The 23,926-nt window shown below is 42.0% G+C and overlaps 1 protein-coding gene across 1 annotated transcript in view; it reads right to left on the bottom strand.

The window, feature by feature from the left end:
* Positions 1-23,764, bottom strand: part of SLC9A2 (solute carrier family 9 member A2) — a 34,397-nt gene extending 10,633 nt beyond the window's left edge. Inside the window, exons 1-6 of the mRNA XM_065658421.1 lie at positions 23,413-23,764; positions 17,379-17,842; positions 11,574-11,824; positions 4,770-4,987; positions 3,255-3,457; positions 381-470 (exon numbers count right to left, since the gene is read on the bottom strand). Of these exons, the coding sequence (XP_065514493.1) occupies positions 381-470; positions 3,255-3,457; positions 4,770-4,987; positions 11,574-11,824; positions 17,379-17,842; positions 23,413-23,701 (1,515 nt within the window). The 5' untranslated portion in view covers positions 23,702-23,764. The remainder of the gene's footprint in view (positions 1-380; positions 471-3,254; positions 3,458-4,769; positions 4,988-11,573; positions 11,825-17,378; positions 17,843-23,412) is intronic.
* Positions 23,765-23,926: the final 162 nt, after the last annotated feature.

The raw sequence follows: 23,926 nt of genomic DNA, 5'->3' as shown, positions 1-23,926 counted from the left end.
AGGAATTTGCATTTGTTTAATTAGACTTACTCAAATGTAATATAATTAAATTGGCAAAGGTTTCCTAATGTAGCCAAGTTCTAAAATAACACATATCTCATATGTGAAACAAACTACAGAAGGATAATTTTCCTCAAGAGATGAACAATCAAGAAAGTGAAGATTCCAAAATAATGATACGTAATAATGCTAATTTGGGTAATCGCCAAAGGCTAAATATAAACTTTACAGTTATTGTGCTTATAACACCTATCAAAAAGAAATCTAAAAGCATGTGTGCCTTCCTGTAATACTATATGCTGAATCCTTGTCTTACTGAAAGCCACTAAGAATTTCACTTATACAAGGGTGTCATTTGTGACAGTGAAGCTGCAACATACCCTGTTATAAATTTCTTCACTGACAGCAGGCTGCTTTTTATTTGACCTTTTGACGTCAAGAAACTCCACCAGTGGGCGAATTGTTATTCCCTGTGAAGAAAAAAAAAAAAGGCAAATAGTTCTGGGTGGGTTTTTTTTCCATAAACATCAAGAAAAAACAAAGCCTTTCAGTCTTTTCTGTTTCTGTCAGAGCACTGAAAATGGCTGTGGATACCTTGTTAGCTCTGGATACCCCTTTGCCTTCCTGACCCCAAAGTCCAGCCTGACACAATAATCACAACAGTGAATTCACTCTTGTGATTAGCAGGTGTTGCACTTAGCTATGAAGTCCTTGTCAGCACACAGACTCCACTAATGCAACAGAAGGAAGGGGCTCCCTAGAGCTAAGAGGTCCAATAGGGGCATCAGGAATAAGACACATCCCAAACACAGTATTTTTAAACTTTTTTTTCAGTCCTGTTATGTATTAAAAAAACCCAAACAAAACACTTGTTTTCTGAATTAATAAACAGATCTGCCATCATTCCAAAGCAAACATATAAAGTCATCTTTTTTAGTGATTACTTCCAAAACAGGTACTCAAAGATGTGTCAACAGTAGCACTAAAATCGCTATTCAAGATCGTGACACTATGACCTTTGTAAATATGTGTCCTTGCCTGACTATTCTCAGAGAAAGAACAAGAAGTTTTGGCTGTTCCTGAATGATATAATGGTTTTGAACAATTATTTGTGGAAGAATTGACATAATTTGTTTATTTGTACAGACGCACTGGCACAGGGGAGAGGAATGAATCTCTCATGGTGTTGAGATCAGTCCGTATGACCACAGACAACCAGGTCACATATTTCTTTTCATAAATGAATCAAGCTTTATCTTAAAAGTAGTTGGGTTTCTTTGCCCCATTGCTCATACTGGAACACTCATCCTGAACCTCATTGTTCTGATAATTATAAAGCTGCTTCTTAATTGCATCATGGTCACTTTGTACCACTTTGTTCTTGTGCCAACATTTGTCTTTTTAGTTTAAACAGTGTCCCTCCTTCTCTGGTGTTCACTCCTTCATATAAACAGTCATTATATTCCCTCTTCATTTTGCTAAGGCCAAGGCATCCTGGTCCTTTCACATGACAGGCTTACCAGTCCTATGATCACTCCAGAATACGGCACTATTCTCTGATGGAAATACCTGTCTCAGGACTTTATTCTGTCCCCACTGCACTAGTGGCTTAAACTCTGCCCCGTTATCAACTAGCACACCTATGCCTTTTTCCCTTTCAATTTTTTTTTTCCAAATGAAAGGCTCCCATTTCATAAGACAAATCCCTAGTAAAAAAAATCCTAGTAAGAACACTTCTGCATGTATTACTATTAAATTTCATTCTGTTTATTGTATTTGCCCTCACTTATTTTCATCTCTCTACATGATAGACACTGTCACCCTGAGAACACCTTCCAGAGTCTGTCATCATGAAACATCAACAACAAAAATCTCCTGTGTTTATGTGCCATAGTCAATAATGAGAATATTAAACAAAACCATCCCCAGGAACCATACTTGAGGAGTTCCATTAAGAACATCTCGTCAGCCTGTTATCTGAACAGGGTGGTCGAATGCTGGAATAGGTGCCCAGAGAGGCTGCAGAATCTCCATCCATTGAGATATTCAGAACTCAACCTGACATGGACCTAAGCAACATGATCTAACTTTGAAGGTGACCTTGCTTTGGGCACAGGCTTGGACCAGAGACGCCCAGAGATCCTTTCTGACCCAAAGGACCATATGCTTCTATTTCCCTCTGTAGAAGAAACTGTCAGCTCCTTCCTCATTCACTTTACAATCATTCTAATGTCAATCTAAGCCTCAGTTTAACAAGCAGTTAAGCTAACAATTGCCTATGTAGCCCCCTGCCCCGAAGATTTTACAATAGTCCAGTTAGAGGAGATTACTCTGGAAAATAAATTGCCTTATCAAAGAATGATCTCAGGTTTCCATTTAGTAAACCATGTTGCATTTCATAACACATTCCATTTACCTCCACATTTTAAATTAATCCATTCTTCAAAATCAGTTTTCACAGCTTACATGCTAAGGTCAACTACCTGACCTCCAGCTGCTCCAGCCACATTTCTCTCCTTTCCCAAGCATGAGCACAGATACTTGCTACTTCCCATGGCACCTTTATTCATGGAAAAGACAGGCTAAAAAATTTTTTTTTTCCCACAGACCTGAAATTCCATATACTAGCCTCTCACATCTCTCACACCACTCTGGATAATGCCTAGCCTGACACGTTTATTTGAGGGGCTCGGCCACCTCTACATCTTGCTGCTTTCAGTCACTTCTCACTCTCTTGGTCACTCTTGGCCAGGCCTCCATGGCCAGGTTGTTACCAGAGACAAGTTCTTCACGTTCTTCCGCACACCTGGTGCTTTTGGATGGATGTCCAACCAGCTTGCAGCATCACTGCCCAATGCCCAGACTCAAACACTTCACCTCTCAGTGCCCTCGGTGTCTTCCATCCCCTGCTCGATGTGCACTGTACCCAACACTGAACTCCTGAATAAATGCACAACGTAAACTACTCTAACAAGGAATTAGTGCTGGGGCTGTACCCAGATTATCTTTTATCTCTACTCCAACCTCACTAGGTCTTAAACGCTTAATACTACTTATATGTTAGCATGAGTACTTAGTATCTGGCATACTTCTGCTACCTGCCTGCAGTCTGCATAGCATTTTTTTTAAACTATGACCATGGAGAGTATCTTCAAGTATGTTTCTTCTAGTAGGTTAGGACATTTGTTTTTCTACCCACTGCTTATTTACAACCCGTCTGAGAAAGGAGAAGTCCAGAAGAGGAAAAGCATTACCTGAATGAAAACAGTAAAGAATATCACCACGATAACAGCAGTGATGAACAATTTCTTCCTGGGAAACACAGCAGGAGGAAGCAGAAATACAAGTGAAAAACAAATAGCTCCTCGGAGGCCTCCATAGGCAATAATAAATTGGTCCTTAAAAGTGAGAGGAATTGTCCGAAACACATTAATGATCTGAGTCAGAACAAAAACACCTGAGGGTAAAAAGAAGAAATACAGGGAGGAAGGAAAAAAAGGGAAATTAAATTACATATAAATCTCCCATAATGGTAATATCTGTTTTAAAACACTTTTAATTGCTTCTTACTTATATACTATTGAAGAAATGAAATGTTACTTAGCAGCTTGAAAACACCATTGAAGAAAAATTTAAAATGACTAAGGAGTGTAATCTTAAACATAACCACCTCAGGTCTGCTGGATTTAGGACCTGAAGCAGCTGACTGATCTCCACAAGCCAGCTATCTGATAGACTCCACACCTCTAGAACAGCAATAATTCTCTGTCAGTAGAGAACAAGACTTCTAATTTTTTTTAATAGGATTTGAGGTGCTTTTGAACGCTTTGGCTTGTCACCTTCATCGATCTGTGCTTTGAATCCTGCAAACTCTTACTCACTCCTTTAGCTTTACTTGCACAGACAGGAAGGATGCAGGACTGGGGATGGAGGGAGAAGATGCCAGTGCATGCTGGTGTCCCAAAGGGAAAAGCTTCAGGAATGTGGCAGACTGGAACAAGGGCATAAAGGCAGGTGAAGGGAACATGGGAGTCAGGAGCTGGAGGGCAGTCAGGCTGCCTGGCTGCTTTTCAGCATAAGGTATTAATCATGGGGTTGCAGGTGCAGGAGGGAAAATAGTTCAGATTTCTGCACTGGAAGGAAATTTGGGAGCTGGAAGTAGGGGTGCAGAGGCAGATTAGAGCATGAGCCATCTTTACACAAGGAGTGACTGAATCATTACAGAGGAAACTGCATTTAGGTCTCAAGCCAAAAGAAAAATAGCTACTACAGCAAACTCAGGAGGGATCAAGCAGTTTCTTATAGGAATTTTTTCTTCACAATATGTCCCTGAACAAAACTTCAACTACAGCATTTCCTGTTTTGATGCTATCTATGCCAATGACTGGGAAAATCTCAAAGCTAGTAAATAGAAATTAAAAAAAAAATCTAAAAAAACCCACTGCAACCCATTTAATTGTTGTACAACTGCTAATTCTTTTAAGCGAAATTTGCTTATTTTGTAAGTAAATGTTTAGTTAAATACATGTACTCTGATTAACAAGCAGACTGCCTCGGATGTTAGAGGGACAGGATCAGGACCGAACTGATTTTTGGGTTCCATTTTGGGGGAAGGTGGAAGGTGACTCTACTATCTAGGACACACTGCGAATAAGAAGACCATGCTGCAAGCTGATATGACTCTGTCTAAATTTGGCATTTTCTACTTGAGAAGAGTTTAAAAGTTTAACTTGCACAGAATATTGACATGTAGTCCAAAACTTGCTTACCCAGTGCCCTCCAGATTAAACAGAAAAGGAGGGTGAAGCTAACGAAGGCCCAGTTCCACTCATGGTTCTTCCCAACTGTAGACACTCCCATGAAGATGAAGATTAAAGTCTCACTGACACTGCTCAGCATCTTCATGAAATACTTTATTGTCGTATAGGATTTTTGAGAAACATTTTCCTCCACATATTTATTCATGGTCATGGCACAAGCTGTAATCCTGAAAGGCAAACATTACCCTGTATTTAACTGGCTTGACTGGTTTTTAGACTCTTATTTCTACAGAATATTATTCTCTTTTCCATAGTCCTCAGCAAACTATGAAGCATAACTTATTCCATAACCAATCTCAAATGTATAGACTTGGTGAACCTAAGTTTTGCACATAAGACTTTTTTCCTGCAGTGGGGAGTTTTCTGAGAAGACATCGGTATAGGGAGAGTCTTGCTGCATACTAAATCCACATGATCTGTGCAGGGGTCACTCAAACTCTGTGTTTTGAAAGAGGGAGAGCTGAGGAGAGCCAGAGGCAGCCCTGGAAAACAGGGATTGCCCCTTCTATTGCTGCTCAGGGACATCAGACAGGATGGAGCAGCATCTTCTGGGGCAGGGCTTCCCTCCCTTCTCACCAGCAGTTGTCCCACCAAACCATTCCACTCCTCAATGGCAGTGACAGTAGTCAGCTCTCTTTCCAGGCAAAGAAGCAGCAAGGCTACAGACAATTTGTCAGCCTCTGCCACTTTAGGCCACTGCTTGCTTTGCCTGTGCATAGGGTTGAATAAGAGAAAAAGCACCACCAGAAATGATGGTGCAGTTGCACATTTAAAACCCCTACTAATGAATGAAATGGGCATCTAGGCTGATCCATGAGAGAACAGACAAGGCTTATCATAAGTACACCTGTGTGTCCGTGCTCTGAGCCTGTGTTAATAAAGAGAGTTTCTTAATCAGCAGGAAGAAGAGCAAAGAATGACATAACTGGCTGTACATCACTTGCTCAGTACAGTTGGCTATGGTGCAGGGATGGCTGAACACCACTCAGCTACAAAGTTTACAGCTTTAAGGATAGTTAGCAGAGCTAGCTGGAGGATAACCTCAAGGTGGTGCCTCAGTGTAGGAAGAACAGTCTGAATTGCCTAATAATTTTCAGGGTGGGCAAGTAAGGCAAGATGTATCGTGAAACAGCTGTCGCTCCTGGTTCTGTTACGTAGGTTAAAAACATGTCTTTAATTTCCCAGTTAAAAATGTTATACATATCCACATATGGGTTTTCTGTCAAACCTTGTACGCTAAACCTAAACAGAGATCTGGTTTTGAGTTGTCTTTCTGAATACAGCCCATAAGGACTTGTCCTATGACTATTTATCCCAGTTCCACCAGGTTTTGAGTTTATAATTATTTGCCAACATAGGGGATTACTTCTTCCTACTGAAATCTCCACATTTCACTCTGTCATCGAGGAGGATGATATATTTGCCACCATCTCTTTGGAAAAAGCTGAAAAAGTCTCTCCAATGTCTTATGGAGATGACACTGCAGAAAGCCTTCTGCTTCTAAGCTAAGAGCCCCACACCTGAACAACTCAAACATTCATGGTTGTGAGTGTGAATGGAAAAGCAGACTGAGGGAGAGCTCAAAAAAAGCTCACTGACATTATGAACATGCATGTCTAGGTTCTTTCTTAGAAAAGAACAGATTAAAAAAAAATTTTGCAAACTAGAAAGAGGAATCACAGAAGCAGCAGTAACTTCAAAAGGACCTTTGCATAGTAAACTTTCTTAGCTTTTTGCAAGAGGGTGTCCATAGCAGCAGCTGAGGCTGTAGTCACTGGTGAACTCTGAACATGTTTCTCTTCGTTAATTAAAGTTAGTTTTGTCCTGAAGTTACCTTCTCTTATGTGGAGCCAGCACGGCCTACTTTGGATGACCATGGCCAAGATCTGAAATATGGTAGATCTCTGACCTCACCAACACATCCACATCCCCAACGTGACTGGCAGCATTACTTCTGAGGGACAAATTTGGGAGGACACGTGGACACTGGGAGAGGACACAGTGTACTTCACTGACCTCTGCAGCAGCACAGCTCCTGCAAGCACATTAGGCTGAATAAAACCCAAGGAAGAGAGTCTGATGTGGGGACAGATGCATCCAATGGGGCAGGTAGTGGCTTACAAGTGGAGAGGCTTTGCTAGCAGAGCAGTGCACCTACCCTAGCCTTCACCCTGCATTTTTTTTCACCTGCACTTGGTGATAGAGAATCAGAACTAGTCAGCTCAAAATAAAATGGCCATTGTCATGCAAAAACTAGCTCTAACCCTAAGCAGACTCCAGGACTCCGAAGAAGGAAAGCTTTACTAAAATTATCCCAGATCCCCATCTGCATGTAGTACTGACATAATTATCATCTCTCTCCTCATTGTCAGCTGATTTCACCACAGCCTTGAACAGAAAGATCCTCTATGGCCCAAGAGTAGCACACTGTCTGGGAAGCAGAGCGCATCATGGTTACATGGGATCTACTGTGGAAGAAATGATGCAGATTTCACAAACTTCCTCCGTGCAACACTCAGAGGTTTAGGTAACATTTCCAGTTTGAGCACGTGGTTGTGACAACAGAGGTCCTGCATTTTTGCCAACACTGACAGATTGACAATACTCTTCCCAGCTTTCCTCCTTGTTCTGATCTTACAGTTGCACAGACTGGATACCTGTCATAGCTCCCACAAACATATGTGGCTACATATCTCAGGAAAAAAGTGGGAGAGGACTTGGGCCATGCATGGATTTTGTCCTGACAAGTAGGGATGACTTGGCTGGGACATATGCCCAAGCCCAGAAACTGTCAAATATTCCCAGGTTCTTCAGTTTACACATAGTTCTGGTGATCAACCTCAAAAGTATACATGAAGAAGGGTCTCAAGTCTGCTTAACACCTTCACCACTCGAGAACTCTTACAGTCAGTGGCAAACCAGCTCTTCACAAGCCAGAGGCTGCTCTCTGGTTATGTCATGGGTTGTGACAGCTTTCCTGTGCATGCCCTGCTTATCTGCACAAGTGTAACAAATCCGATGGGCCCCAGCTACCTCCAGCCAACTGCAAAACCAGTGGAGCTGGCAAGTGCAGGGGCAGCAAATGCAATATAGGAAGAACGCAGTGGTTAGGCTGCAAAACAGCTATTTCCAGAGCCACAATCCCTTCAGAGTCTCGAAGATGCAGCTTTCTGCTCAAAGCATTAGTCATTTAGGAAAGCCTTGCAGCTTGGGCAGTGGGGAAGCATGCTCTGGACAGGACACGGTTTGTTTTTGGATCCTGAGGTAATGGAGGCGCTGTAAATAGATGTCTGATAAGAATCTGTCACCAGATTAATCAGGATCTTTGCGAGCTGTAATTTAAAACACCTACCATGCTTAACCACTAGAATTTAAAGGGACGACACTCTTAATATTATTTTCAGTCACATTTTGCATTCATTCAATTAGTGTCAACTAACTGATGAGTTGATTCACCAGTATAACAAATAGTGCTGTACATTATTTTTTACTCTTCAGCTAAGTAATATTCCACAGCTAATCACTGCTCACTAGATCTGGTATCTCTTCAGAGTAGTTATTTACATTAGAAAAAAAATCTGTTGAAGTCTCTTTAATTTGAAAATGATATGGCAGTAGAGTGCTAGCTTTAACATAAAATCAATTTCTTTAAATATGCAAGATTTTATGTATATTACTATATGTTCTTTACAAACTAAACTTCTACTGTCACTATAATCAAAGCAAAACCTTAGGTATGTTTTATTTTACACTTCTTATCCACATGCATTAATTCTGGCTTCCCCTTCTGTGATCTAAGGTAGCTGTCTTGCTCAAGAAGGGGAGGGAAAAAACAGTTAATTACAATTAACCTGCAACCTCTTGTGCTTCTAAAGAATAAAAGTCCTCCTGTACAAACAGCACGGTTTCTGTCATGACTGCAATAAACTAGGCCACTGGGTTCAATCCTCAAGTTTCCTTGACCTACTAAATTTACAGTAGTTTCAATGTTTGTTCCTTTCAGCCTGCTAACTCACTGTTGCAAAAAAAGAGAAACACGTACTAATAGTTCTGCTGCTTCACAGCCTTTATGAGAAATTAGTAAGCAGAAAATGCAGCATTATAGTTAGAAATGGAAGGAAGCAAATAAAGTTCAGATTCACATCTGTACGTTTTACACCCGTGCTTCCGATTCGAGCCTGGCACTCATTACAGTAGAAGCTCTTTCCTTCTGAACGCGACTTCCTTGCTGCAGCTCACAGAGACAAGGTTCAGTCCCTTCGCTATTTCAGCCAGGTAACCCACTGCAGAGGTTATACACAGGTATTTTAAGAATCATTTGTCCCCAGAATGAGTACACAGACTTATCAGAAGAGGGACAAGCACCTTTCATTGCCTTCTATTCCTCTGCCAGTGAATTCCTACTTGCACAGAAATGAGGCACTCTGTGTATGAATCTTATTTATTTGATAACACTGTACGTTCCTGCTCATTTCCCCCACCTAAAGTATGGTACAGCATGTAACCTCAAGTCTCGCTGAGTGTCTTTAAGAATCTGCTTATGAAGGAACTGGGAATGAATAGTTTAACAGATTCAAATCGATATGGGTGAAAAAGAGGAGATCAGGCAATTATTCTCCATAGCCTGGACTACAAATGGGCACAGAAGCATATAATGAATAAACGACCCAGGTTACAAGGGACACTCCAAGGTCATTTGGTCCAACTCCATGCTCAAAGGAGGTCTGACTTTGAAGTCAGATCCAGGTAATCCTGCCATGAGTCATTCGTTGCAGAAAATATCAGGGAACTCAGTATCAGAGCATGTTGCACTGTGACACTGAGCAAAATACTCTCTGCAGTTCAAAGCCTAGCAAAATGTGAAAAGCACAGGACAGGTTTACTCCAAGGGGATATGGAGATTATGGGAGCTATAAGATCCTCAGCAGCACTGCTGGGAGGGGGCATACTTTACACCTCATGAGAGCTGAGACACTACACGGCTGCAGAGAGCCCCTCCTGCTCCCCATTGGTGTTACAGATGCATCCATCTACTTTAGCTGTTACAAAATACATGTAGAGTCAACACATACAGAGGGCATTTTAAAGACAACTTATTTTCTGTTGTGCTGTCGGAGGGAAAAAATACTCCATGTTTCCCCTACCGTTTTGCACCCACTCAGGTGCCACTGTTAAAAATGAAAAGCAACAAGTTGTTAGTGCCATGGGAAGCACTGGTGTGCTGGTGGCAGGCACTGGTATGCGGTGGGTCCACTGACCCACCAGCAGACCCGCCGTGCCCTTTCCATTCCAGTACTCTCCAAATCAGTATTTTCATGCATACTGCTATAATTTTTTCCATGTACAGTTTAGCCACACATTTTTGATTTAGAAGCCCTTTAAGTATTTGATCATAGGATGTCAAGGACATTTGACTTAAGAAGTGGAGGAAACCAGAAACCACGCAAATGCTATGAATAGAAGCTAGGGAAAGAGATGGCACATTTATGAACTCGGTCAAAGTGGATGCATACGTTACTTTATTTAGGCTCATATCAGAGAAAGAAATCCATGCAATCTTTAGCTTTTTGCTTATATTAAAGAACTAACTCCTCCCATTTCATGGCATATTTGTATTTTTATACTGAAATGAAATCGTCAGCTATCAGTTTTGATGTAAATTACTTCCCAGCCCCAGAAAACCTTGTACTGGCATGGCTATGATATCAAACCTATCTTCATTTTCCTAAAAGATAATCATCAGATGAGGTTTTATCTAGTATTAGTGATACTCAGAAGTAACATCTAAGCTTCCACAAAAAGCTATACTCCTAACGCCTGAATGACTCATATTTACCACTACAACAATACAAAGTCATTAAAGAAGGTTGGCCTTTAAAAATATTACTTAGAATCCGAACAAACTGTTTAAGTATATCAAATGCCATAAAGGTTCCTTCTAAAGTTGAGGTTGTTACAGTATAAACAGGATCAAGCGAGAGACTGTGCTCTCTCTCTACTGAAGCCCAGGAGTGAAAAAACAGAAGTGAAAATATTTTTATCTGTTGGAAGTGGGAAGAATAATATTATTTTGTACATAATGATGTATACAGAGAGCATTGTAACACACAGGCATACATAGCAAGATACTAAACGGTTATATTAGCATAGGACTAGATCCTGCAAATTTTACATTCACCCAATCCTTCCTGTGCTTGTAATCCAGCAGGAGTTTGCCTTAATGATATATACATTGTCTTCACTGAACGGTACTTATTGGTTGCTCATGTGACTAAGAGTTAAGATGCAGTTTCACAATATATTGGCATTGGAAGTGAAGCCAGTTCATGAAGTTCCCAGCTACCACTCCCACTCCCTCCCAGCCACTGCTGTCCCTGCATCACTGTGGGCCACCCCTCAGCCATGCCCTTATGACTAGTTGTAGGGTCACATGAGGACACAGGTCACCAAACTGACCTGGGTTAAAAATAACCCCACCAAAAATACAAAGGATTATTTTTAACTTGGAACATTTCAAAGACATGGTTTACGGTTGTGATGCCATGACCAGTTTTAGTGACACAGCTGGTGTGGTGGAAGCCGAGAGGATGGGATGGAAGCGGGAGGGGAGAGGCCGGAAATCCTCAAGCCAGCATCACTGCCATGCACAGTGGAACGATGCCATATGGCAAAGTCTGCAAAATTCGATCCTTGCTGCAATTTCCTTTGGCATTCTTACTTGGTGCTATTATTACTGAAGTTTGGAGTACTTACGCCATGATGCCCGAGAGATGAAACATTTCAGCTGTTATGTATGACAAGTAACTGTACAGGAAGACAAAGAGTGGCTCAATCACTCGGATTTTATGGGTGAAACGGGTGGTAAAGGCTGCTACAAATCCCAAAAGGATTCCAATCAATACTCCACCGATCCCCACTATAAAGAAGTTAGCAATCCCAGCGAATATGTCAATAACCTGAATTGTGCGCATCTGGCAGAAAGACTTGAACAAATTGTACAGGACCTATGAGAAAAAGAAAGCACGTTATGTTTCTGAACTGTTCTTATTTCCCTTCATGTCATTATGTTCCTCTGCTTTAATGCTGAACTTTGAATTTCTCTATCTACCTTGAACTCACTTTTGAGATACACTGTTGTTTACCTCTGGTATATTACTTGGCATTTATAAATATCAGGAAGAAATACAGAGAAGGGCAAATATTCCCATTTTTGCAAATGGGGCAGATTTCTTAACCCATGCCTTTCTGCAGGAGAGGACCATAGATCTATCTAATATATATATTTTTTTAAAATTCATTTATTTGCAGAGCTTCTAATTTCTCCATAAATGGCCATTTCATATTTTCCCAAGAATCAAAGAATTTTTTTTTAAAAAAAGGGGGAAAAAACCAGTTTCATAATCAATGAAAAATCACATTATTGTCAAATGTGTTTGATCTACATAAGACACCAAGAGCTGCAGTACTAATTTAGACCATAGATCCATCTGGCATAGGGTGGGGCAGAAAGTGTAGAGACAGTGACCACCCCAAGGAGTCCAAGAAACGTGCCATTCATGAAGTGCTCTTTTTCTGACTTATTAACCATTAGAAATCCAATTACTTGAAGACTTTTCAAACTTGAGATTAACTCTAGAGATTTGGATTTAATTCCCATTAAAAGACTCATTACCATGTGTCTGCCCAGTTTAATTTCCAAAGTGTTTATAACCATCCTCCAAAACAAGCTGGGCCAATGGGATTATCATATTTTCTTAGTCAGAAAGCCTTTTTTGTTTTACACAGGAAACAGAACAGTGTAAAGCCCACATTTTTCTAATATCCAGTATTTTAGTTACTACAAAACAGACAACAACAGAATCAGTTACTCCTACAGAAACCTTAAAGGGTCTCCCCATTTGCAGACTTACTTGGGAGATTTAAGCATTGCCTGGTGCTGGATGTGTGCTCCCAGCCATGCAGTACTGTGATGGCTATGTAGTCCCCTTGTACAGACCTAAGCTTGGTCTTAGGCACCTACTCCTGTCACAGTGGGTTCACAGGCTAAGCCACCTTCGTCATAATAAACATCTGACTGGTCATCTTGGACAGCTTGCAGGAGTTAAACCTCTGCTTTTTTTCTGGACGTATTATTAAACCAAACAAATTTCTGAATCACAAATGCTATTTGAGAGAACAATGCTTCATCAGTACTTGCACTGTGCCAACAATGTAGGTGTTTGAATCGTGACTGGGAGGGATTTGCCATGTTTGCAGTCTTGTTCTCTCACACATGACAGAAAGTAATTTGTACAGCTCTTCTTGGCCAAAATTTGATAGGTCTTACAGAGGCAAAAGTTCTCACTATAGAATAATGCAAAGACACAGCCTATTGTGGGTCCTTTGGGCTAAGTGAAAGGAAAGAACTGAGAAAGAAAAGAAAAAAATATATTCTAGGGCAAGCATGAAACAAGAAGGTTAAATCAAACCTAACATGGTCACCAAAAATTTTCATTACAAAGTGACAAACAGAAGAAGAGCAGGAGCATGAAGTATTGATTTGATACAAATGATGCCCTCAGAATGAGTCCACTTGGAAAAAGTGTCCTTTTTCACCTGGACAAACCACTTAATCTTGCTACTCTGATGCAGACTCCCAGACTTTTGGCACTGTTCCTTGTTACTATGTCCTGTGCAGGACAAGAAAATGATGTCATAGGCTCCACTGGTTTTCAACCTGTTTTGATTTGTGGACCTGATGGATTTGCATGAAGTATACCAGAATTAAGCCTATTGACAATATGTGTGCCTTTGATGATTCACTTTACAAGGACCTCTCAGTCCACAGACTCCCAGGACTCCATGAATCACAGAGTGAAGAAAAAATGCTGTTGATCTGTGTTTGCAAGGAGAGGAGCTTCCCTGAGTCATTGGCTGAAACTTGTGACTACCCCAGAGTTGTGTTAGTCTCCAAGAGACCTACAGAATTTGACATGGCAATACCCCCTTTGTATGTATTAGGGAAGATGATTATTTTCTTTAATTGGAGTTTTAAATAGCTTGTCTTATATTTTTAAAAACTAACTATATAAATTTATATAAGGCAAGTCTCCAAAGTAAGGCCACTGAGAACTGCTTGTAAAGAAGCATAAAATTTTGATCTTCTCGAGCAATAGCCTTTCCCTAACGTCACCTCATGCTCACAGAGAAGTATCCACCCTGCAAACAGAATGGAGCCTGTTGTTTCCACGTACAGACATCCCCGTAAATCTCAAGTCTGTGACCATAAGTTATTTGAAAGAAGAAAAGCAATGTTCTCCTTTGTACCTCAGATCAAAACCAGACCACCATGGTAGAAGCAGCAGCTAGGACTACGGAATGTCATGAACACAATTTTAATCTCATTCCTATTGTTCTTTATTTACACTGCTGCAAATGAGATAAAAATCAGGTTCACTACCCTTTTACTCTACAGCAGTTCAGTTTTACAGCTCTCTCTAAGCTTTCAGGTGAGTTAAACAACATCAACTCTGGTCACATTTTGTAATGCATTCAGTATGAGAACAGGGGTTTTTTCAAGTTCAAGATTTGCATTTACTCAACATCCTTCGGCTGAACTCACTGAAGATAACACCAAGGAATATTAGTCACCAATCAATTTTTAATCTTGTCCCAGAGGATCTCTGCTCTTCCTAGACACTAATTGCTTATTTTCATCAGTTCTCAGTTATTAGTGTTTAATTCTGAAATCACTTTAAAACACTCTAAAATAATGTTTTCAGTAGAGGCAGAATACAGAGCACCGCTGTAATGTTTTCTAACATGGGAATAATATTATTGTAATGACACTGGCTCCTTCTTTGTGATTTTAAGCCCAGAATTGGAATTTAAACTGCTAACAGTCGCCTTCAACTATGACCTTGCCATTTAATATCACTTGTGCTAGTCATCACTGGCCCGGTCTTTCAGTAAAGCACCAACTCTAAACAAGATGCCAACTGGCAAACATTGTCCTCAGGCAAATTCAAGCTCCAAAATTCCATCAGTGGGGGAAAACGATCATCCCAATGCACGGGCATATCACAAAAAGTACCAGGCATGAAGGACCATCTGAGAAATGCAACAGAGCTGGGATTCCTGAGAAAGCACACCTCACTTTGCCTTTAAAATGAAGGTGCAGTAGCACGTTTTCTGAAAAGGGAAAGCATAGATGACACTGCTATCCTAATAAAAGCTTTTGTTAGGAGCAGCCAGGCACTGCAAGCAGGATAGCAGGAAAAAGGGCTTAAAGTACTTACAAAGCATGTTTACTAAAGCCACGCTGTTCTGCACTGCCCATGTGTAGCCCCTGGGGTTTTTGATACTGCAGTGGCCATAGGAATTAAGCAGCTTCCATGGATGGCCAGTCTGTGTTCAACTCCCCGCCAGCTTTGTCCCTGCATCCCACTGGGGGCACCAGCCAGGGTAGGTGGGACTCCAGGGCTCCAGCAAACGAAAGCTGGAAGGTGCTGAGCTCTTCCTGCTGGCTGGTTTTATCAGCTCTCCCAGTAACCCAACAAGGGTAGAGGAATAGATCCTATTTACAAAACATCATCTTTGAGCAGATAGCTGCAGAACCCGGGCAGCATCACAGTGAGGACTGGTCCAGCAGCACTGCCATGGGCAGGGGAGGCGAGGTCCTCTAAGGTCACCCCACGGGGGATCTGTGTGACGGCCTGGGTCACGCTTTAAGTATAATCACATGATTGCAGGTGTGCAAAATCATAACAAGGAACCATTAGCAGATCAATGCTTAGCATGTGAAAACTGCTTGTTCTCCTGCCAAGTGCTATCTTTAAGCGATAGCTGGGAAGTAAGACCGAAGGTACTCTAAATTCCTTTCACTCCTTCATGAATATATGTATGACCAGTGTGTATGCTGGGCTGGCCTTACAGACTCTATGATTCTATGACTCCTCAGAGTATCTCCCCTGCGTTAGGGCATCTGGCCAGGCATGCCGTGAGAAAGGACTGCCTCCAAAGAGGCAACAATGACGTCTACAGGAAAGCCATGCATCACAGTTATTAAATTGCTATGCCAGTGCTATAAAAATGGCGTTTTGGAGTAATTTGCCATTGGGCAATGGCACGCATGAATACTTCTATCATCAGGATGCAGTGTTTTTTGTAGCAAATCTTGCTGGGTTAACTGCTGCTCCAGTGGAAAGGTGATTGATTTTGTGATTGGAAAAAGTGATTTGTTTGGAAAAATCCACCAAAAAAAAAAGGTTTACATTAATATAAACCCTACCTTTTTCCCCAGAAAAAAACAAAACCAAAACCAAAATAAAAACAAGTGAAAACAAACAAAAACAAACAAACAAACAAACAAACAAAATTGTGTAGAAATAATTCCGCTGCATGAGTGGCTACTAAAAGTGAACAGAGATAGACATGGCCATGGCTGAACTGCTAAGCCTTTTGAAACTCAGTATTTACACGCACTTATTTTCAGGACTGGCTTAAGTACCACTTTAGTAATGGCAGGCAGTTTCAGCTGTAAGATAATAAGAAAAGCTAGGCTTTAAGACAAGCCCATAAAAGAGGATGTGATTCAGCTGACTGAATAGAAACAGAATCAGGTAAAGCATGGAGCATAAGTGAAAAAAAACAAAACAAAACAAAACAGTACTCCCACGAACACACAAGAAAGAATCAGTACCAAGGCTCAGATGAAATTGTAAGATGTACGTGTGCTAAGCAGTTGAGGCAAAGTCCTAGAAAAGGGGAAAACCAAAGGACAATTGTGCATAGAATGGGACAGGAATAAGAAGCCAGTGAGAGGGAAGGTGTGGACCCAATTCATTAATCTATCTGATCCTGCTGGCGTATGAAAAACTGGATGTCCACGTCTCACAAAACAGAAAGCATGCCAGGACATAGTTGGCATGGGGAGGATTTCAAGTAAGGCATGGATAAATGGGAGTAATGTCCCAGACGTGGTGTCATCAGGTGCAAACAAGGGGCACTCGGGGTGTTAATGGAATTTGCAGATTGCTGTCCTCAGGTCAGAACCAGAAACTCAGTTCAGCTAGTTAATGATTAGAAATTATTGCCTCCAGGTACCGATCCTATCTCATCTGCAGCCTGGGAGAAATGTATTGGTGGTCTCAGGGCAGCTCCAACTGGATGGGCACATGCAGAAGACTCACATCAACCAGGTCCTGTGGCATCTCAGTGATTTGCCCATTCTCCCTGTGAACTCACTAGGACACCCCTCACTGGCCCTTTTCCCTGTCCTATCCAACGACATTTCTGCAGGTGAGGAAAACCTCCAGTTTCAGATTACAGAAGTAACAGAATTCGAAGATACAGAAACTAAAGAGATCAGGTAGTAAAATCCCTAGAGCAAACATGCTACCATTGCACATTACTCTGGTGTAGCAAGATACTACTGAGGTAGTTTCTAAATCTAAAGTTCAGAGTACTACATAAACACATTAGCACTCCTTGACTTCTTGACATACAGAGACATAATGAAGTGGTATGCAAACAATCATTTATCATTTTTATCAACTCATCATTCATCAAGTAACTTACCACAGTTATGGCATCATTCAGCAAAGACTCTCCAAACACCAGGATGTAAAGCTGCTCATTGACATGAATATTTTCAAAAACGGCTAACACCGCCACAGGATCCACAGCTGAAATGAGGCTGCCAAAGAGCAAATTCTGCAGCAATGTGATATCAGTCAACCCAAATGCACTGATCTGGCAAATTCCATAAAGTGAAATTCCAATGCCAATGGCGTTCCAGAGTGTGCCCACCACGGCATACCAGAATATGGTACCAAAGTTCTCAAAGAAAAGACGAGTTGGCATAAAATATCCAGCGTCGAGTACAATGGGTGGTAAAAGATATAAGAAAAAAACATCACTGTTCATTACAGGTGGGGACTTCTCCTCTGCTCCAAAAATAATCCCACCAAGAAGCAATCCAACCAGAATGAGGAGACAGCTTTCAGGTACTATTGAGGGCAACTTGTGATAGAGATGAAAGCCTTCAAAGGAAATTCAAACACAAGAAAGTGAAATGGTTATTTGTACTGAATCCAAACGATTATGCTGGATTCTGTTATCTTAGTTTCTATAGTAAATAAACAGCAATCACAGGGCAATTTCATTTTCATTGCAAAGACTGAGCTGAACCACCACAACAGGTCAAGGCAAATTTGTCAGCTAGGGCAGTTAATTAAGATAATTTGGTGGAGAGTCAATTTAATAGTGAGATGTTCCAGCTAATAGCTAGGCTGGCTGGAGCAACCATGTGCAAGGTTTCTGCTTGTGAAAGCGTGAGGGTTTTTTGTGACATGGAATCCTCTGGAAACACAATCCAAACACTTTTCTAAGGCAAATCACATCTACATAGAGGAAAAAAAAGTCACTCTAATCACCCCTTCCTCCATGCACAGCTTCACAAAAGTGCTTAATGAATACATTCATTTTATTTTTAGGTGTCTTTTAGAGTCTCAAAGCTAGGGAGGGGAACTAGAACATGTGACCTGCATCCAGTCACCCATGGTCACTTCCCCAGTGACCATGAGGAAGCATTTACAGACAAAATTATTATTTTAATTTTAGCAGAGCCTCCAATTTGATTTCACAAGAATGAATATGTTTTCCATAAGATGACAATAGCTGTAGCCTGTATTATTATGCTCGTGTTCTATATTATATTAATTGTGGTAGCATCAGAAATCTCTCATAAAAATCTGTGCACGGTACTGAAACAAATGCATAGAAAAAGGTTCTGAATGAAGACTTAATGGCTGAATGTCCCACAGCCTACTAAAACTTTCCAAGCCATGCAGTCCTGATTTAAAGATTTCTGTTACTTTTAAAAGCTGACTGTTTAAGGATGATTTTGGAAATGAATGGGAAAAGTTTTGAAGGAACTTACTCTGGCCAGTCCAATGGAACAATCAACCTTATGCACCAAGGTCACATTCCAGGTCTTGGCGATGCCAATCTTTTCCAGGCTCCTCCTTATCTATATTTGGCCCACGTAATTATATAGAAAACTATCCACACCCACAAGATCCCACAATTCCTGCCTAACTAAAAAGCATTTAAATTATTTTAAATGAGAGCTGCATGGAAACACTGGGTGTGGTAATAACGGGCATCTATTTCAGTAGAACTATTTCAGTAAAAATCACACCTGTAGTTGAAACAGTTAAACTAGTGCAAGCTTGGCATAGTTCACAACCAGTTTCCCAATTTCAGGCTTCTGTATCTTGTAACACTGATTCTGTTAATTCTCCTTTCATTATAGATTTTTTCCAGGTAAAAGAAAGCCTGAACTTATAGTTAGGAAAAACAAATGGTTAAGAAGGACCAAGGAGAAAGCTGTTTTACTCTATAGATTTTTTACTTATGTATATATACTTACTATATGTTCTATAATATTAAAGATATTTTTAAAAGTAAGCAGTTCAAGCTGCATTTTTTTTCCTTTCTGGGTGGATACAGACTGTTTTTTAATATTTAGAAACACAGTCTATGTGGCTTATTAGGACTGTCAAATTCACTGTCATTCCTCGAAACCAGAATGACCAATATCCTACATTGGCAGAACAGGTAATGACCCTGGAAACACAAGAATTTGTGGTTGGAGACTTGACTGTTCACTTTTCAGCCACTTCCACACAAACATTTTATGGTTTGTCTTAGTTTCTGCTGTGATGGGATGCCAAAATTTCCAATACAGTGATTAAGTTTCCCCTGAGTAAGGTTTTGCTAAAAAAAAAGTTTTTACAAGTATCTGAAATCATTTTCTCAGTAAAAATTGGAGAGTAGGGTAATTTTGACCCTGTTCTTGAGCTCCTGACTATGCAGTAACTCAGCTTCTAATGAAAACAAAAACATTCCAACCAGTTGTAATGCAATGGCAATGAAATGTCTATTGTGAATACGAAAGAAAAACCTTTGACTTTTCTTTACAAGTCCCTCTTTAAAAAATTCATACCTCTCAGAGCTTTTGGGGCCCCTCCTCATCCTTTAAGATAATGGAAAAGCTGCTGCTAAGTTAAATGTGCTTTTTATCCATGTCAACAGCATCAAAACTCCTAAACGACTGCCTGCCTCCATGAAAGACATTCAAAACTGATCAAGGACAGGCTGTGGTTCCCCATTTAAGAGCAGACAGCTAGGATTTAGGATCCAGTGCACACCACGTCAGGTGCAGGTGCCCTGCAGTATGAGGGACATCTGTCCTGCTCTGATGGACCAACAGCCAGATGGGCAGGTGCACCCTGGGAGCAGATCCCCTGCAGTGCATGAATGCTTGGACTTTTATGCTGAACCCGAGACCAGAGGTACTTTCTCCTCCTCTGTCTCTGTTCTTGGGCTCCTGACTATGCAGTGACACAGCTTCAACAGCAAAGATGATGTTTACCCTCAGGCTACTGGGCATTAGGGCACTTGCCTAAAGTGCAAGTTCAGTATTTTTCAAGCTGAAAGTCCTTAGAGTCCTGGTTTCCTATTTCTTGGGTGAAATCCAGTGCTCTTTGATGATGGAAATGCCACTGAGATGTGTACTTAGACGTGAGCTTTCCAAGGGCCCTCTGAACAGCTTAAACTATTTTTTTCAGGAGAGTAGTGTTGGAAGGTTTTCAGCTCTGTTCTCAGAAGCACTTCTAATTGTGCATTTGTGATTAAATGTAGAAGTAATGGCAATTGGGGTGGGCTAGACAACATTTTGTAGGTCTAGTAGCACAGGAATTAAGCAGAACTGGGAGATAAATAGACTAGCCTCACTAACCAGAGACTGCAGCATACTTCGGGTGCACTGGGTCCCACCTAATATACTGGTGGAGTCCATCAGCATGTAAGTAACATACCTTATATATGGTATCACCAGCCAAGATGTTACATAAGTAGAGGTAGCCAGAAAATAACAATGCTGTTCAAGGCAATTTCTTAAATTTCAAAACGTGCCCTTGTTCTCTGCTGCAATAAAAAGCACCAAGTTTCTAATGTCTTTGTCAAAATGTAATTTGTCAAAATGTTCAACTTGACAACTTGACCACTTCAGATTTTCTTTTGTCATGCTGCCATTTTTGCTCTCTCTAAAACTAGCTTATGATGACACAATCACAGCTAGTATCTGAGACACCTTTCAGGTGCTGGAACCCTTCGGTTTCAGTGAAACTTCACTTCTGTAAAAAAACACATTTGTTCAAAAAGGCTCCAGTCAAGTCATAAGCAGGTGCTGCAATACAGCTGTCTTTGGGATCCTTCACACGTTCTGAGCGCCGTTGTTAAATGCGACTCTATCTTCTGAGCTCCTTGCAGCTGAAAAGACCTTAGGGCTCAGTTCATAAAGGTTTGCTACTTGGCAGTGCCAAGTGTAAGCATTCAGCGCCGAGCCCCAGAAAGGAATTTGTGATGCCAGATTAAGCACCGAAGTTTCCTGGGCAGTGCGTGAGTCTCGAGGTGCCTGGCATGACAGGGGAGAGATGCCTGTGCTGCCCGGCAGGAAAAGCTGGGTAGAGGAATGCACTGGGGAGCCTCCGCTCTCACAGGGATGATCTTGGGGCTACAGGCAGTGAGATGGGCTGGAAAACCCCTCTTCATCCCTTTGAAGCAAAACACATGGCCCACTCTTAGTATCACAGTAGGACGTGGCAGAGCTGACATCTCAGTGGTTAGAGAACTCTGCCAATCTGGGCTAACTGCAACATAAAAGAAGGCACAAGCGAGTGAAAAATTAACGCCGTGGGATTGTGACTTAAAAGAGATGGGAGTCTGTCCTGGGAAGGTTTACCTGATGCACTCACTGGATAAGGAAGCACAGACGGAGCTCCAGGAGCGAGAACTGGATGTTCCTAATTCCAGTCCTGGAGTCAGGGTGCCTGTCGATAGGTGTGGCGAAGCTGAGCACTGCCACACCCAGGGCCTCTCCTGGATCCGGCCCTCATTGCTTACCGCACGCACGCTTAGAAGAGCAGAGGTAATGCCCTAGATTAGCCACACCAGCTTTCATTTGGTGTAACTGATGGGGTTTAAAAATTATATGCATTTCTCCTCATCTACAATGTTTGCTTGCTTATTGTACTGCAATCAGCTTGGAAAATTAAAGTAGTCAAGCCACTTTTTTTTTTTTACTTGTTAGATGCCTCTGCACTCGCAAAATATCATGATAGTCAGAATGTGAAGTCCTACAGAAATTATATATTATGGTGTATGTATGTGTTTACATGTTCCAAATGGCTTCCCTGTAGTCTTTAATAAAACAGAAACTTTTTCACCAGTCTTAGCTTATTCCAGAGTTCTTGATGTATCTAAACTCAGAAGTCGGAGCAATTTTACAATACTCAACTGTCTGAAATAAATTCTTTACCAAACTCCGTATTTTCTGGCTATTATAGTTCATTACATACCTGTGTGTATCATATTTGAACTCTGTCCTGATTCTGCAAACACTTAAATACATACTCAAGACTAAGCATTCATCTTTAATGCATTAAGATACATGCATCAAGATACACGCATCCTTAATGGATGCAACATACAATATTTCTGCAGAAAGTAATGAAGCCATAGCAAGTTGCTTGAGCAGAGGATGAGGCTCTCAACTATAACACTAGCCAGGGCAGGAGGTGAGTACAATTTTTTATTTTTGCAAAATCCTAATTACCTGATCACTAGCCAGAATGTGACACAGTCTATTTTAATGTCACAAACAGAAGCCAATGTTTTAAGTTTTATCAAAATGTTTTATCAGAATGAGTACAATCATAATTTCTAATTGAAATCTGTGCTGCTAAATCAGATTTCTGATTCAAACAACTGGAGTATGAGTAAACTTTTGTTGTCGTTCGCACAGTTTTATTCCTTACATTAAGATTATCTTCTAGGTAAAAATACACAAAGTTCGTAATTTATGGAGATTTATTGATTATTAAATAGGTCTCTAGTACACCTTTACCTGACATTCTTCAGTTTATTATAGTGTACTTATTTTTCTGTTTAGGACACAGAAAGCTAATTAAAAGCATTATATATAAGCTGCACAAAACACAGTGAAACTATGCAATACAAATATTTTCCACATGAGGGAAGAGGTGGCCTTTCTTACTCATTCAGTGCTGTCTTTTTTATCTTTCTTGGGACACAAGTGAATGGTGGGAAAGTACAAGGAGGCAGCTTACTCTCCCCTCACAAATATCTGCTTTCCATCGATCTGTTGTTCTGTTCTGAAGCTGTCATTATATGCAGCGTTATTTTAAGAAAAAGAAGATAGTGCTCAAATGACAGCACGGCTATCAAGGAAGAGCCAGTCGCGCCCTGGGTGAACTCTGGGTTTTACAGCCTGAGGTTTACGCCTTGCTACAGAGGGCTGGAGGTCATCTCTTTTCTGCTCCGGCCTTTTCCTAACCGAGAAAACCCCATCTTCTGCCACTCAAATCACGCCTGGGCATCCCGCGCCGCCAAAGAGCATCAGCCATCGGCTGCCCCCACACCCGCTCCCCCGCCGCCGCCCACGGAGGGCCCCAGCCCGGCTGCCCGGGGGGCGGGCGGCCCGGGAAGGCAGAGGGAGGGAGGGTCGCCCGACGGCCCCGCTCACCGATCTTGGCGAGGGAAGCCAGCAGGATCCAGAGGGTGATCTCGAAGGGGATTTGCACGTGGGGGTAGTCCAGGGTAAAGACGTGGAGCCGCGTCTCCTCGAAGGCGGTGCCGCTGGGGCTCGGCGGGGTGCCGGTGCCCATCGCCGAGGCGCCGGACGGCTGGCTCTCCGAGGTGGCCCGCGCCTCCGCTGTCCCGGCCGCCAGCACGGCCAGCACCGGCAGCAGCACCGGCAGCAGCACCGGCAGCAGAGGCGCGGCGGGGCGCCGGGGGCCGCCGCGGCGGCCCATGGCGTACCCGCTCCCGGCCCGGCGCGCCGCTGCCCTACGGCCCCGCTCCGGCCGCCGCCACCATCCCGCCGCCGCGGGCACCTGCCGCCGCCGCGGCCCCGCCGGCTCCGCCTCCTCCCCGGTGACTGGGCGAGTCCCGGCCCGGCGCCGCCGGCCGGCAGCGGCTCCCCGCTCCCCCCGGGCCGCCCCCGGGGCCGCCCCCGCGGGGCAAAGCCGCGGGCTCGC

The sequence above is a fragment of the Caloenas nicobarica genome, chromosome 1 (assembly GCF_036013445.1).
Source record: "Caloenas nicobarica isolate bCalNic1 chromosome 1, bCalNic1.hap1, whole genome shotgun sequence".
Lineage (NCBI taxonomy): Eukaryota > Metazoa > Chordata > Aves > Columbiformes > Columbidae > Caloenas > Caloenas nicobarica.
Note: the sequence above shows the minus strand (reverse complement) of the source record. Positions and strands in the feature narration are given on the sequence as shown.